The following is a 15582-nucleotide window of genomic DNA, read 5'->3' as shown; positions in this document are numbered from 1 at the left end:
TTTCACTTTGCATCAGTTCACATAGGTCTTTTTTTCTGAAACCACTTGCCTCATTTCTTCTAGCACATTAATATTACCATCATAGCCATATGCCAATGTGAATGTTATAACTATCTTTAGATAAACTTCCATTTCTTTTAAATTCATAGCTTTGCTGGCACACAATGGTATCTGATATTTTCTGATAATCCTTTCAAATTATTCTGTCTTGTGATTTTGCCTTAATGTTTTACTTTGTTAATTTTCTTATTTTTGTTCAGATTAACTTCAGGTTTATTAATTTTGCTAGCTTTTTTTTTTAAAGAATTGGGTTTTAGTTTTATTAATTCTATTGTCTATTTTTCTTCTAATTTTCAATATTCCCTCTTTTGTTCTTCCTTTGGATGTTTCTAATTGCTTATTAAATTCATTGTTTTTTTTTTTTACACTTTGTTGATATATGTTCCTAGATGTTTCTTTAGCTGTATCCCACAAATTCTGGTCTGTTGTCTCATCATTATCATTCTCTGTCACCATTTCTGATATTTGTTCTTAATTCCACTATTTATTCAGCATGTCATTATTAAGCCTCCATTTAGGTTTGTATCTTTTTGTAGTATTCTCTGGACCACTTTTTTTTTGCATTACATAGTAAAGGTGGTGTTTAGTATTTAGTATCCAAATTCTTCTCTTGAATGGTTGGATCAGTTCACAATTCCATCAACAATGCACTACAGTCCCAGTTTCCCCACATCCCCTCCCACATTCATCAATTTTGTGTCATATTTGCCAATCTGATGGGTGAGGTGGTACCTTGTTTTAATACTTAATTTATTATTGCTTCTTTTTTTTTTAAACTCTTATTTTCTCTAGTCCCAGCACATGCAATTTTTGTAAAGGTGCCATGTGGTGCTAATACACACACACACACACACACACACACACACACACACACACACACACATTCTTTTCCCCCACGTACTTTTTTATTTTTTAAATACTTTCCCCAATTACATTGTAAAAACAATTTTTTTTAACATTCACTGTTCTTGTTTTGAGTTCCAAATTCTGTCCCTTCCTTCCCCTCCTCCCTGAGATGGTAAACAATTTAATATGTTATAGATATGCAGTCATGTAAAACATTTCCATATAAGTCATTTTGTGTAAGAAAACATGAACAACAACAAAAAAGTGAAAATACTATGGTTTGGTCTACATTTAGATGACATCAGTTCTTGCTCTGGAGGTGGACAGTATTTTTCATCATGAATGTTTTAGGATTGTCTTGGATCGTTGTATTGTTGAGAACAGCTAAGTCATTCACAGTTCTTCATTGTACAATATTGCTGATACTGTGTACAATGTTCTCCTGGTTCTGCTTCACCTCCCTTTGGATTAGTTCAAGTTAAGTCTTTCCAAGTTTTTCTGAAAGTATCCTGCTTGTCATTTCTTACAGTACAATAATATTCCATTACAATTATACATCATAACTTGTTCAGCCACTCCCCATTTGATAAGCATCCCCACAATTTCCAATTCTTAGTCACCACAAAAAGAAGTGCTATAAATATTTTTGTACAAGTAAGTTCTTTTCTCTTTTTTAGTGGATCTCTTTAGGATACAGATCTAGTAGTGATCTTGCTGGATCAAACAGTTTTACAGTCCGCAGTTTTACAGCCCTTTGGACCTAGTTCCAAATTCCACTCCAGAATGGTTGGATCAGTTCACAACTCACCAACAATGCATTAGTGTCCCAGTTTTCCTACATCCCCTCCCACAATTATCATTTTTCTTTTGTGTCAAATTTGCCAATCTGATGGGTAAGGTGGTATCTTGTTTTAATCTTCATTTCTCTAATCAATACCACACATACATATTCTTTAGTATTCCTGCTCAGATGTTTTGTCTTTCAACACTAAATTTTGCAAGTTTGTTAATATCTTTCCCACCCTCCATAATCTTTATTCATTTTTAAAATTTTGTTAATACCTCTTGTTTTAGAATCTAGATATTTTCTGTTCCTCCCCTATTTCACTATCCCTTGTGAAGAAATAAAAACAATTAAAGAAAAATGATTGACAAAATAACAACATCGAATAGTGCATGTAACAATCTGCTATCAAAAGGCTCAATGCTTAGCATAGTGCCTGACACAGAGTAAGCATTTAATAAATGTTTCTTGGTTGATTAAAAATGGGGAAGATTCTTCAAAATCTTTAAAAGATAATTAATATTGGTTTACTAATGAGATCTGGCAGTTATTACAACCTCCAAGAATGTAGTTCATCTTGGTCTGGTGCCTCAAGTACACCAAACAGCTACATGCTTGCATTTCATTACCTATGCAAGGAGCAACAGAAGTGCAAGAATCTTTCCAGCAATGGGACCCATGCTCTCTTGCACTCTTTGGCTCATTACACCTTCATTCTATGGCCCTAGGGGCACATCTCTCAAATCTTTGGTTTGGCTAATGTGTAGGGGCTGCCCAAAAATAATTAATAAGATCCTTTACAAAAGATACTCAGTGTATCAAGTAGATCTTATAATACCTAATATATATGTGTTGTGTGTGTGTGTATATATATATACATGTATATACACACATGTATATACATATATAATTTATGTATACATATATATATAACATGTAATAATACATATAACATATAAAAAACATAGCATGGCTATTTCCTTTACCACAAAATAAATGTTTAAAACAAGACTCAAAAGCACACATTGACAAATATTTAAGCACGATATAGTAACTCATAATTTTTATTATATTCTCCCAAAAGGTAAAGGCGCCTCAGAAACTTGTGAGATTGCTGAGCAGGCAATCTTGAGCAATTTCACTTCAGATCTACGCCGTCTGCTCAGCTCACTCAAGGTCTATATTTTCTAGCAAGCTAGGCTCACCTTGTCAGTGGCTATCTTTTCTTCTAAGAAATACTGTCCAAACAGGAATACTTTCCACTAGGAAATTGCACTTGATTCTGGAAATCCCAGGTTCTTGAGCTTACAAGGTTGCTGCCAAGGCTAGCAATATTCATCTCAGGATTGTTTGGTGATCTCTGCTCAGGTAAGAAAAATAAAGAGGAAGCCTGGGCATTGTGATTTAATCTCAGTCCTTCCTAGACAGTACATGCTCTCATTGCTATGTGTGAGCAGCTGCCAAAACTGCTGGGAGAAGGGGACAGCAATTGTTTCTCCCATTACTGAAAGTCTAAGGTAAATCCTGAAGAGTCCTGACATATTTGACCATCAGGAAGAGAACAGGCAAGAAGGTGAAGTCACTCCTCTTAAAGTCTACTAAGTGGGTTGGCTCAATGGCCTATCCTCTTTGGCACACCTAGGCTCCATTCTCCATCACAGGGACTTAGGGACCAACTAAGAGCTTTTGTTCCAGCATATTCCTGAGCAAGAGACCAAGGCTCATGTGTCAATAGAAGTGACTTATTATCGGGCCACTGGAAGAGGGCAGGAAGTATATTCAGTTTTACAGGAAGTGACCTAGCCAGAGCACAGGTGTGACTGGCAGTAGATAGGGTGTAGGCCCAACTCCATGGAAATGCTCCAGTCCAACACATCTAAGGGGTCTTCTGATAACCACCATTACACTTAACTTGGACAGAAGCTCACTTTTGATACTGCCCCTCCCCCAAGATTCTTCTTTTTAGCAGAGAAAACGGATTCAAAATAAAAGCTGAACAGCTCTGCCTTCTCTCCATGAATGGTTTTAATCTTTCCACTCACAATGAACAGTGGTCCTGTCCCTCCTTTGATTCTCCTTTTCTTCCAAATTTAGTCAAACTCGGCCCCACCCTTTTGTTTTTTAACTTTAAATTAACTCAATTGTACTTGTTCGACAATCATTAAAAAGGGAGAGAAAAATAATTCAAATAACACAGGTGAAACCTGTTACTCCATTCAATGGCACAATCAATATGTACATGATTTGAAGTGATTCTAGAATCTCCTAATTGTGCCCATAAATTAGAGGTAAATGTGATGAGAAAGGTAGCCTAATTAGTTACCCTTTCTAGAATTTCTGGTTGGCTAGAAGGCCCCTAATGAATTGTTCCCTTGCATTTCCTGGTGAAACAATTCATATCATGGTGTGGTCCATCTTTAATATCATTCTTACATGTAAAGCCCCTTTAAAAGTTTTTTTCCCCTAACCATCAATTTTCTTTATTAAATGTTTATCTGCTTTTTTTCCGGATTTGAGAAGACCAGTTACTCTCCTGTCTCCTAATCAATAGCTAACCTGGGTACAGTGTAAAATAAAATTTATATTCAATTACTTTTACAGCAACCACTTATGCACCATCTGCCCTCTGACAGATTGCCTTTTAAAAAAGAGCTACTAACCCTTTCCCAGCTACAACTGTTTAAAGATACTATACTATATATTTAACGGGGAACTTTAGGATTTTCAAAGGCAATTGTGACTATACCAATTTTTGGCTTATACAGTGACTTTAAACCATAACTTTCAAGCTGAGATACGAGTACAGTACAGCAACAGGATCTAGGTCAATACCACAGCGAGGTCTTCCAGAACCATCAGATATCCAGGTCATTGTCTGGATCCTCCTGGTCCAGGTAGTCTTCAGCATCAGGCTCATAAAATATTTGGCTGGTGGAAGAGGCTAGAGTAGGATGAAGCAAGGATTGCTGCTTTTCAGAACTGAAATGGAAGGGTAGGGCCAGGGTATCCCGGGCCTCTCTTTCCTTCTTGGACAGGTGGACGTTAAAGGTTAAGTCTGCCATGACGTCCATCGTGGGGGACGGGGGTCTGCGGTGAAGCTGGGCCTCCAAAGGGGGTTCCCCGTGGAACTGCAGGCTGAAGTTGGGCAGGATGGAGAGCCAATGAGTCTGCTCGACCGGGCGTGTCTGGGCTTGGGGTGCAGGACGCGCGCAGTGGTGCAGCCCAAGCTGCCTCCCACCGTCACCTCGACCTGGGCCAGACTCCCCAAGGCGCCCAGGGGGCCTGGCCCATGCACGTCCTCGTGCAGCAGGCCAAGCACCCGGACCTGTCCGGCGTGGGCGCTGCCACGGCCCAGGGCTCTCAGCGCCTGGCAGAGGGCGCTGCAGGGGGTGCGGAGCAGCAGCCAGCTGAGGGAGTCCACGGCGAGGGTGCAGGGGCCGGGCTCGGCTCCCCTCAAGCACGCCCTCAGGGCTCCCAAGGGCCCCCCGCTCCCAGCCCAGCCCTGGGGGTCTCCGAAGACATCGTGGTAAACGAGCCGCCGGTTGGTATCGGCGTCCAGGCCTTCCCTGAAAGCCTCTTCGCTCACCTCGCAGCCCAGGACCTGCACTCGCTCCCCTTTCAGGGCCACCTCCCGAATCAAAGCCTTCAGCAGGCTCCGGCCCTCCCACTCCACCGAGTCTCGGAGCAGCACCAGGTCGCCGAGGCTGCCGAGCAGCTGCAGCATGTTCTCTCTGGCTTCTCGGTTCCCCGTCAGTCCTACCACGCCCGCCCCACACGCGGCTCCCCAGCGGCGCCCGCTGATGGCGTCACGAGGCTTGGGTTCGGATTCCGAGAGGCGGGTCCTCCCTCCACCCCCGCGGGTCCCGAAAGCCTCTTCACGTCGCGCAATGTGACGTCACCGGCCGTCCTCTGCGCGGGAGGCGGGGCCGAGGGCAGGCGCGCCTCCTGATCCCGCGCTTGTGGGGGCGGGACTGAGGGCTGGAACAGTAGGAATGCGGCGAAGCGGAGCAGCGAGCCTCGAGACACCTCCCGGTGCAGGGCGGGAAGGTAATATGAGCCCGGTACGGCCCTTCGAAGACACCTCCCCTCCCTCCTTTAAGGCAGAGGGGGGAGGGTACAGCCCCGTCGCTCGCCTGGAATAGCCGTTAGGGACCGTTGTGATTGCGAGGAAGTCCAGCCGGGGAGCGCATGCGCCATACTACTCCCTTTACCTTTAGGACATCTTTGGCTTTCTCATACTTTCATCGAGGATACCTTTGTTATGCTCTACAATTACCTTAATAAGCGTGGGAAAGTGGAGGCCGCCAGATGGCGCCGTGGATAGGACGCTGGACCTGGAGACGAGATCTGAGTTCTAAGGTGGCCTTAACTGTGTGCCTCTGGGCAGTTCACTTCGTCTGCCTTAGTTTCCTCATTCATAAAAACAGAAATACTAATAGCTACCTCCAAGGTTGGCTTGAGGATAAAAGCACTTAGAAAACCTAAAGTGCTACATAAATGCTAGTACTTATTAAGTATAGTGTAATAAAATGTTAGTAGCAATAAAATAAGTTATTGAATTGCTGGAGAGAATGGAAAGTTGGAGGAGGATCAAAAGTTCTCAAGAATGAAATGCTGAAGAAACAAAGAAAAACAATTTTGATGAAAAAGCTGTCTGATGTGGATGCACAGGGAAATCAAGCTAAGAATAAAAAAAGTATGTGCATTGAAGGAAGAACATGTAATGAGGAATGAATATACACTATAAGTTTGGCATAGCCCTGTAAGAATAGTGTCAGGAGTGCTAATTTTCAGAAATAGAAAAAGGAGCCCAAGATTGGGAAAGGCTTTTGTTTTTGATGACCACACATACATAATAGAAGACCAGCCTCAGACACTAGCTGTGTAGCCGTGGGCAAGTAATTTAACGGATGTCAACGTTAGTTTCCTCATCTGTAAAATGGGGATAATAAGGGCACAAGGGTGACCCATGCTGGATCATGGAGAAGCAGGCAGATGCCACTAATGTCAATGACTGGCACTGGACTGGGAGGGATGGTTCAAACTGGTCCATTGATAAACTGAAATCCCTGTTTCTATCAATCCAAGTACAAGGTGAAGAGGGCAACTGTTAGGTGACAAGTAAGCAAGCTTGATGGAGAGGCATCAATCAACAGTCACAAAGGCAAACTCATCTTCTGTGAATGGACCATCAAATGGAACTGGACAAATACTAAGTCAGGAGTGAAATACAAGGGACACTGACATCCCCAACTTGTCAGATGAAAAAGACATCAGTGAAGTAGAGGTTGTTGTCAACTTTGCCAGAGATAGCATGACACAACCCTCTTGGCCTTAATGAAGCAAGAAGGTGTGACAAAGATCCGGGATGCTGTGGAAACATATCAGGACTCTTAAAAACAGAATTCATACAGGGGAAGATGTTACCTACTCTGAGTGGCAAGACAGTAGATCCAGCCCCCCAGCTGCCTGAGAAAGCTAAAGAGTTCAAAGTCACACCTGGTACTTTTGGCAAGTCAGCCTAAAACCGTTGGTATGCAGATCCCTGCCTTCAGGGTCATTTTGAAGGACACTGCTCACCAGAGGAGCTCTTTAGGGTATTTGTCACTCAGGAGATGGTTCAGGCCTTTATCCATGCTTCCAAAGGAGGAACAGACAAGACGGCTGTTAGTGGTATTATTCTGAGAGCATCAAACAGACCTCTGGCCATGGTGCATGCTTATTCTAATGTTAACTTCTACAGGACCATGGCCCACCCAGCGGCTCAGTACAGCTCTCTACCATCCTGCAGCTGTGACTGGCAGGATTGCACCATCCCAGCCACTATTGTGAGGCCTAGGTCCCCTCTTCATTCATATACCATGGATCAGTGCATCTTTTCTGCTGGGCAGGATCAGACAGTGAATTCTCTTTTATGTCTACATATGCTAAATAAAGATAGCTTTAAAAAAAAAAGGTCCCAGGGTTTGTCATTAGGACAAAAAGAGAATATTTGTGAAGCACTTTGTAAACTTAAATGCTACATAAATGCCACAACAACAACAGCAACCACTATTACTACTGCAACTTTGCAACAATTGATCATTAACTATTTTGCATTTCCGTTCCAGTAAGCCAAGTGGGCTCTTTTTCTCTTCTGTGGTTTTTCTCTCTCTGGGTGACACTTCATATCTAGTCCTGTGGCTTCTTTTGCTATGCTGTTGCCTCTGCAACTGCTCTGATAGCTGTTGCTGGGAAGAGGAAAGATTCCTGATACCTTTGAGATCTCACAAAGCTGTGAACCAAAGGAAAGAATGCAGAAACAGATGACCCAATCCCAAACAGACATGCTGACTTATGTGTTCATGGGCAAGCCTCTCTTTCCTGCCCCTGTTGACTTCTGGGAGCTCAGCAGAAGGGAGAGGCCAGGATTGCCCTTTTAGTTGTTAACCTGAGTCCCAAAGCCCATAGGTATGGGATTCTCTCATTAGTAGATAGCAGTGTCCTACACCTGCATAAGGGGCAGGGAAGAGTTGATGAGAAAAGGAAAGAATGCCAATCTCTTTGAGTCTCTCTAGGTCTTGTGTAATCTCTTGAGTCTTTTTAGGTTCTGCAGTTGCTTTGGATACTTCTAGCTTCCAACTTCAAGAATGAAAATGGAAAATGCCAACCCTACTTCAAGTTGCTGAAGGAAAAGACTCTGAGGAGAAGACAACAAGAGAGGCGCTGTCAGTCTCCATCGTGTCCCTATCACCAGCTTGCTACACTAGAGACTGGGAAATTTCCCTTTGCACAAGATCTGGGACTCTCAGTTGGTTGAGCTTAGTTACCTCACTCCCAGTGGGAGATCTTCACTCTTTATTGTCTAGTATATATTCTCATATATATACTTTCTCTGAATTCTGTTTTGCTAGAGACTTGGATAAATGGGTTTCTTTGCTACCTTCTCTATGTTCATCGTGGAACTGATATTTAGTGGGAAGGGGGAGGGTGTCAGGCTTTGGAGAGAAACCTTGGGGGTGGGAGGTCTTTCTTTCCTCCCCCCATTAATGACTAGCAATCAGAAGTTTAGGTTGAGCCTGAAAATCATATCCCCTAGAACAACAATATTTAAGAACACAGATATAATTTTAACCCAGTATTCCCCACTCTCTGAGGAGAAAAGAGTGGCCAAGCTTCTGGCCCTAATCTTTTGCTTCCTCTCCTGGAAGGAAATAGTCTCCCTTGAAGAAATGTCAGAGGGAGAAGAGGTTGGAGTTGACTATTTTACCTCCTTTCAAGCCACAAAATGATGCCCCCATGCTAAATGATGGGGATAGCCCTTGGCTCAGCTGTCAATTAAGCAAATCTTCATGGATAATGAAAAAGGTTCTTTCACCATAGTTCTCCAAGGAAGAGTTATGTTACAAGGAATGAAAGAAACATTTATTAAGCACCTACTATGTGCCAGTCACTTTGTTAACACTTTACAAATATCTCATTGATCCTCACAACCCTGGGAGGTAGGTTCTGTTATTCCCCCTATTTTACAGTTGAAACTGAAGCAGAGGTTAAGTGACTTGCCCAGGGTCACCTAGCTGGTAAGGATCTGAGGGGATCTGAACTCAGGTTTTCCTGATACTAGGGTCAGCCTTCCATCCACTGCAGTACCTAACTGCCTCTTAAAGGAGGGCTCACTGGGGTTGGTGGTAGGGCAATAGAAGGAAATGACTATCATAAAAGCAAAAGGCTTCAAAACTTTAAAAAGCCTTCTTCAATAAATTACATCATTCTCTTGATCAATAAGTCTGGTAAAGTTGTTAAAAATAGAAAATAAAGTTATTATCTAGTACTTTACTTTGTATGTATTGTATACATTGGTATTTATTCACTTTATGGTGTTTATATGAGTACTTGTCTTTGCCATTAAAATGTAAGCTTTCTAGTAGGGATTATTTCTTTCTTTTTATGTTATCTTCTGTCTTTTTACAATGATCAGTACATAGAAGGCACTTAAATTCTTACTGATTGATGAGGTCATGACAGCGTTTTGTGATCACCACTTCCTTTTCTAGGTATTTATTAATTATCTCTAACCAGGAATTAAAGTTAAACTCACTGACCTAAAGTTTTCAGACCCATTCTCTTCCTTCTTTTTTCAAAACAGGGACCTTTTGGGGGGATCTTTGAAATTCCTGGTATTTCCATCAATTTTGGTTTTTAAAAGATCATTGACCATAGTTCAGTTCAGTACCCAAGTCAGTCAGTCAACATTTATTAAGTGCCCACTATGTTCCAGAGTATTGTAATAAGTTCTGGGGATACAAAGAAAGATATAGTACCCAAGGATATGGTTCATCTGAGTCTGATGAGTTGAACTATATAGAGCAGCTAGATTCCCTCTTACTCTTTCCCTGCTTATCTTGGATGCAATTTCTTATTACTAAATTTTTCTTTCTAGTACAAAGATTATTCTTCTTTGCAGAGAAAACAAAAGTGAAGAAAGAATTAAGCAGCTTCTCTCCATAGTCAGTCCTATACTGTCTTTGAATCTCTTCTTTTTCTTCAACAATACATTTAAAAAATTATTTTAAAAGCCTTTTTTTGTCATTAGATTTGTCTGTCAGCCTCAGATCTTTCTGAGCTTTTTAGCACTTCTCATATGATTTTTACAGGCCTTTTATATCATTCCCCCACTACCTTTACTTTCTACTTGGTTAATATCTTAAAAGAAAAACAACAAAAGGACCCTAAACTGATAGATGAATTAGTTCCCTGTGCATCCCCATTAGTCTCTTTAAACATATTACTACTCTCTGTCCTTTTATTCCTCTTGGTATCTTTAGTTTAAGGGTATCTTCCCTTACAGAATTTTTCATCATGGTATCCTTTCTAGTCTTCCTCTGAACCCTGTAAAAGCTAATACCCCCAAATCTATCATGCATGTCAGAATATTCCTAGTTTCCTCTCCTTTATCACACATTTTAAGATGGAATGGTCACTTCCATGATTTTGACCTTCAGTAACTAGTTCCTGGTTTAGGGCAGCTAGCTGGCACACTGGATAGAGTGCTGGACCTGGAATCAGGAAGATTAATCTTCCTTAGTTCCAGTACAGCCCCAGACACTAGCTGCTTGACCCTGGACAAGTAACTGAACCCTGTTTGCCTCAATTTCCTCATCTGTAAAATGAGCTAGAGAAGGAAATGGCAACCACTCCAATATTTTTGCCAAGAAAACTCATGAAGAGTTGGACTCGACCAAAAACAACTGAACAATAAAAAAAAGTTCCTCCTGGTTGGTGAGAACAAATCTAGAACACCAGTTCTTCAATTTGCTTCCAGCTTTTAAAGGATTAAATTATCAATGAAGGAAGCCAAGGCATTATTAGATGATCTGTTTTTGGAAAAGAGGGAACTTTAGCAGATGTCTAGATAATTTGGTTCCCTCATCACTACAACAACATTCTTCTGTGCCAGTTTTGTGAACTGTTTTCTGAACTCCTAATTTACTTCCTCTTCCTGTTGAAATTATCTCTGATGCCAATCTTGATTACATCTTCTGCCTCCATTTATCTTCACCAAAATGCTCTCTATCATACTTACATTCTCATATGAGTATATGAGTACATACTCATATGACTATATTTTCTTATTTTACAATGTTAACCCCCCTCCCTGCTTACCCTATTCTGTTCCTTTTGAATAAGATATAACCTTCCAAAGAAATATTCCAGTCATAGGTTTCATCCTATCAAGTCTCAATGATAAACCGGGTGATCACATCTGCTTTTTTATATTTGGTTTTCTAGTTCTTTTTAGTCGTGATTCACTTTGTGCATTTGAGTATCAGGGGTGGGGAACCTGCAGCCTCGAGGTCACATGTGGCCCTCTTGGTCCTCAAGTGCTAAGTCCTCAACTTCACAGAACAAAGTTTGGATTTAGTCAAAGGGCTGCACTTGAGGACCTAGAAGGCCATATGCAGCCTCCAGGCTGCAAGTTCCCCACCGCTGGATAGCTCCCTGAGACCACTGGCTTTATTGCCTCCCTTCCTTCCTCCCTTTTTTCCTTCCTTCCTCCCTTTTTTCCTTCCTTCCTTCCTCTTGAGAAATATTTCACTGAGTTGCACAAACTTTCTATCAGAACAAGGTACAAAACAATTCTACAATATATTTGTAGGAAAGGAGAAATAAACAGTGCCAAATTCTTGTTTACATACTGTAAAGCAACTCATTTCCCTCTCTCTGTGATGTTCTTTTCTACCATCCTGGAGGTCCTTTTGCTGTCAGTATTATTTATTTAATCATTTACAGTCATTGGTATCTCTGCTTGGAACTCTATCATATAACATCAACATGTGTTTCTTGTGTAACTATTAAAACCTTACTGATAGAATATAAAAAAGAATAAACAAAAAGCTGTTGGAATTTTCAATCAACTACCCAGCTGCACACTATTTCTACAAGTTCTAGTTTAGAAACTTCTAAAGCTTTAGGTGAAAGTCTTTGTGTGATAGACTGAAGTGAATACCTAAGAAAGAAATCATTCAACTACAAATCACAGATGTATGCACCCACAAATGTATGTATACATACATATGTATAATTATGTGATGACTGTTATGTAATAATAATCATAGATATACATATATGCATAAAATTACAGATATAATTTCAAAATCCATAAAATTTACTGAGATTTAAAATAAATAATAAACTTGATTTTACTCTTCATCATTTGTGCTTCTTGGACATTTCCAGCTATGCTATTTCCACTGGACTGCACTAAGGCAATTATTTCAGCTTCCTCCCAGTTGGAAAATTGGACTCTGTCCCTGAAATTATACTGGGCTTTGATGGGTCAAAGTCATATGTTCCAACCTTTCCTGGATATCTCCAACCATGCCACCTCTTATGTACCTCCCACTTCCTTTCCCTTCCCCCTCACCTTTTTTCTTTTCCTTTCCTTTCCTTTCCTTTCCTTTCCTTTCCTTTCCTTTCCTTTCCTTTCCTTTCCTTTCCTTTCCTTTCCTTTCCTTTCCTTTCCTTTCCTTTCCTTTCCTTTCCTTTCCTTTCCTTTTCCTTTCTTTTTTTTCCTTCCTTCCTTCCTTCCTTCCTTCCTTCCTTCCTTCCTTCCTTCCTTCCTTCCTTCCTTCCTTCCTTCCTTCCTTCCTTCCTTCCTTCCTTCCTTCCTTCCTTCCTTCCTTCCTCCTCCTCCCTCCCGCTTTCCCTCTCCCCCCTCTTTTTTTTTCTCTCAATTTTATTTGTCTTTGCAATCCATTATCTCATTGTTGAAAGGAGAATGAATTGTTTTCAGGTACAATCATAGATCTTTAGATTAACAGTTCTCCTATAAATTCTTTGAAAAAGATACCAGAAAAATGAACTGATCTGAGTTCACCAATAGGGAAAATTATCTTGTATGATTTTACTGGCATAGGGAACTTCCAGTAAGGACTTCAATGGTTGTAGATCAGTAACTCATTTGTAAAGAGGCATTTGCCTTGGGGCATTGAGAGGCTATGCTGCTAGCTCATAGTCACTTAGCTGCTATGTCAGAGGCAGTACCTAAATCCATGTCTTCCTCATTTCAAGACAAAATTCTATCCAGTACACCACACTGTCATAATCATAATAATTATAAAATTAAATAATAAAATTCAAAATATTTTTGAATGAAATATAGAGGTTTACTTAAAATACTGCAGTTCTACCCTCTAAAAACTTCCAAGAGGGAATACACGAAAGTAAACAAAACAGAAAAAAGGATAAGTAGTCAATAAATAAGGAGGCCACATGTTCTAATGGAAAGAGCACTGACTGAAGCGGGAGCAATGAAGACAGGCAGAGGCATCTTCCTTAAAATGGAGGTTTGGGGAGGAGCCAGCCAATGATAGTGAGAGGTCACGGAATGAAGTATATTTCAATGTGTGAAGTCTAGGGGTGGAGCGAACTTCTCAGGCATTGTAGAGAAAGCCAGGGAGAAGTCTGAATGCAAATCAAAGCATACTATTTGCTTTTTTCTTCTTCTGTTTTGTTTCTTATTTCTTGTGGTTCCTTCTATTGGTTATAATTCTTCACAACATGACTAATACGAAAATATGTTTAATAGGAATGTATATGTAGAGCCTATATTAGATTGCATGTCATCTTGAGGAGGGAGGTGGGGAGGGAGGGGGAGAAAAATTAAAACTCAAAAGCTCATGGAAGTGAATGTTGAAAATTAAAATAAATAAATTTAAAAAAAAAGAAAATCAGGGAAAGTCTAGAGTGTAGATAGGACAAGATGCCCAGTTGCAGAAGCAGCTAGTGGCACAGTGGATAGAACTGTGGGCTTGGAGTCAAGAACACCTGAGTTCAAATTTCAGATCTGAACTAGTTGTGCAACCCTGGGCAAGTCACTTACTTAATCTCCATTTGTCTCAGTTGCCTGAACTGTAAAATGAGGACAACACCTACTTTGCAGGGATCTTGTAAGGAACAAGTGGTATAATGTGTATATGTATATGTATATGTATATGTATATGTATATGTATATGTATATGTATATGTATATGTATATGTATATGTATATGTATATGTATATGTATATGTATATCTATATACACATACATATACACACATATACACACCCACACTATATATAATATATATACATACATATACATACATATACATGCATACACACACACACATATGATTAGCACAGTGCCTGGCATAAAGTAAGTTCTACATAAATGCTTATTCCCTTATTCTTCCCTGTTCCCCATCCTTGAAAGGAAGTGGCAGGATTTGAAACCAGAAAGGAAGAGAAAGTATGCTGAAGGTGGAGTGGAGTCACTCCCTTTTAAGTATCAATTGACCGGATAGCTAGGTGGCGCAGGGCCCTGAAGTCAGGAGGACCTGAATTCAAATCTGGCCTACTAGCTGTGTGACCCTGGGCAAGTCACTTAACCCCAATTGCCTAGAAACAAAAACAAAAACAAAAAAATTCAATTTGAGTCATCAAATTTTTTTCCAGCTCAGCTGCTTATCATAAGAAGACTTCCTCATCTCAAAGCATCTAGACCCTTCAGTGCTAAGTAAGGCACATGTGGTTAGTAAGAAGAAAAGTCAATTTTGTGCATGTTCTGTTTAATCTTTTTCATATATACATATATATATATATATATATATTTGTATAATTATGTATGTATGCAATGTAAGTGGAGGGTTGACACATGCCTAGATGACTTAAAATGGCACCACCCATATGGAAGATGCTAGTTGATCTGCTTCTGGGAGATTAGAAGGCTGGTACACGAAGAGACTTCCAGCATCAGGAGTTTTGGAAACAGCCTTTTTCTATTGGTTGCTTAGCCAGAACTGTGTCTTTAAAACTGCTTGAGCACAGTGGGACTTTTCCTACATTTGTATCTGTGAGGGAAGGACTAAGGACATCCTCCTCTTTTTCCAACAACCCTCCACAGCACCCCCACACCCCACTTCAGCCTTTTAGGCGTGAACTTTTGGCCATTTCCTTTGTCTTTTTCCATTCTAGGTGCACTGAGCAGTCTTCAGTCCAAGAGCTAGAGCCATGGGGATCTTGGAGTCCAGGCATTTAAGCTGGATATTTCAGCTAGGCTGGCAGCCCTGAGGAGTATGGGTCTAGGTGTGAGCCCAATAGAAATTGGCATAACTGGCTTTGGACTTAAACTTGATGGGACTGAGCTAAACTGTGAGCCTTCTCTTATCCCCTTCCCAGATTGTGAAATGGTCTGAGGGGGATTATGCTCCTAAAGTGTTGGGGGAAAATGTATGTTTGTTTATGCTATATTTTTGAAGTAAACATCCCTTTGCAAAAACTAATCAGGTGTTATGTGGTTAAATGGAATGGGAATACTAATTGTTGGGCCACAAATGGAGGAAATGAAACTGGTGTTGGATTAAACCGGTGT

At 40.6% G+C, this 15582-nt stretch overlaps 1 protein-coding gene and 1 pseudogene across 1 annotated transcript; one reads left to right on the top strand and one right to left on the bottom strand.

Annotated features, from left to right (window-relative positions):
• Positions 1 to 943: 943 nt before the first annotated feature.
• On the bottom strand, positions 944 to 5568 carry LOC110213827 (elongator complex protein 5-like). The gene is given in 2 exon segments (XM_078155104.1): positions 944 to 4874; positions 4877 to 5568. Coding segments are annotated over 2 exon segments (867 nt in total). The 5' UTR covers positions 5415 to 5568; the 3' UTR covers positions 944 to 4545.
• A 430-nt stretch (positions 5569 to 5998) lies between these two features.
• Positions 5999 to 9505, top strand: LOC110213826 (activator of 90 kDa heat shock protein ATPase homolog 1 pseudogene; annotated as a pseudogene).
• Positions 9506 to 15582: the final 6077 nt, after the last annotated feature.

Source organism: Phascolarctos cinereus, unplaced genomic scaffold (genome assembly GCF_003287225.1).
Source record: "Phascolarctos cinereus isolate Bilbo 61053 unplaced genomic scaffold, phaCin_HiC Scaffold_1;HRSCAF=81, whole genome shotgun sequence".
In the NCBI taxonomy this organism is placed as follows: domain Eukaryota; kingdom Metazoa; phylum Chordata; class Mammalia; order Diprotodontia; family Phascolarctidae; genus Phascolarctos; species Phascolarctos cinereus.
The sequence above is the reverse complement of the archived record's forward strand: the minus strand, read 5'-3'. Positions and strand labels throughout refer to the sequence as shown.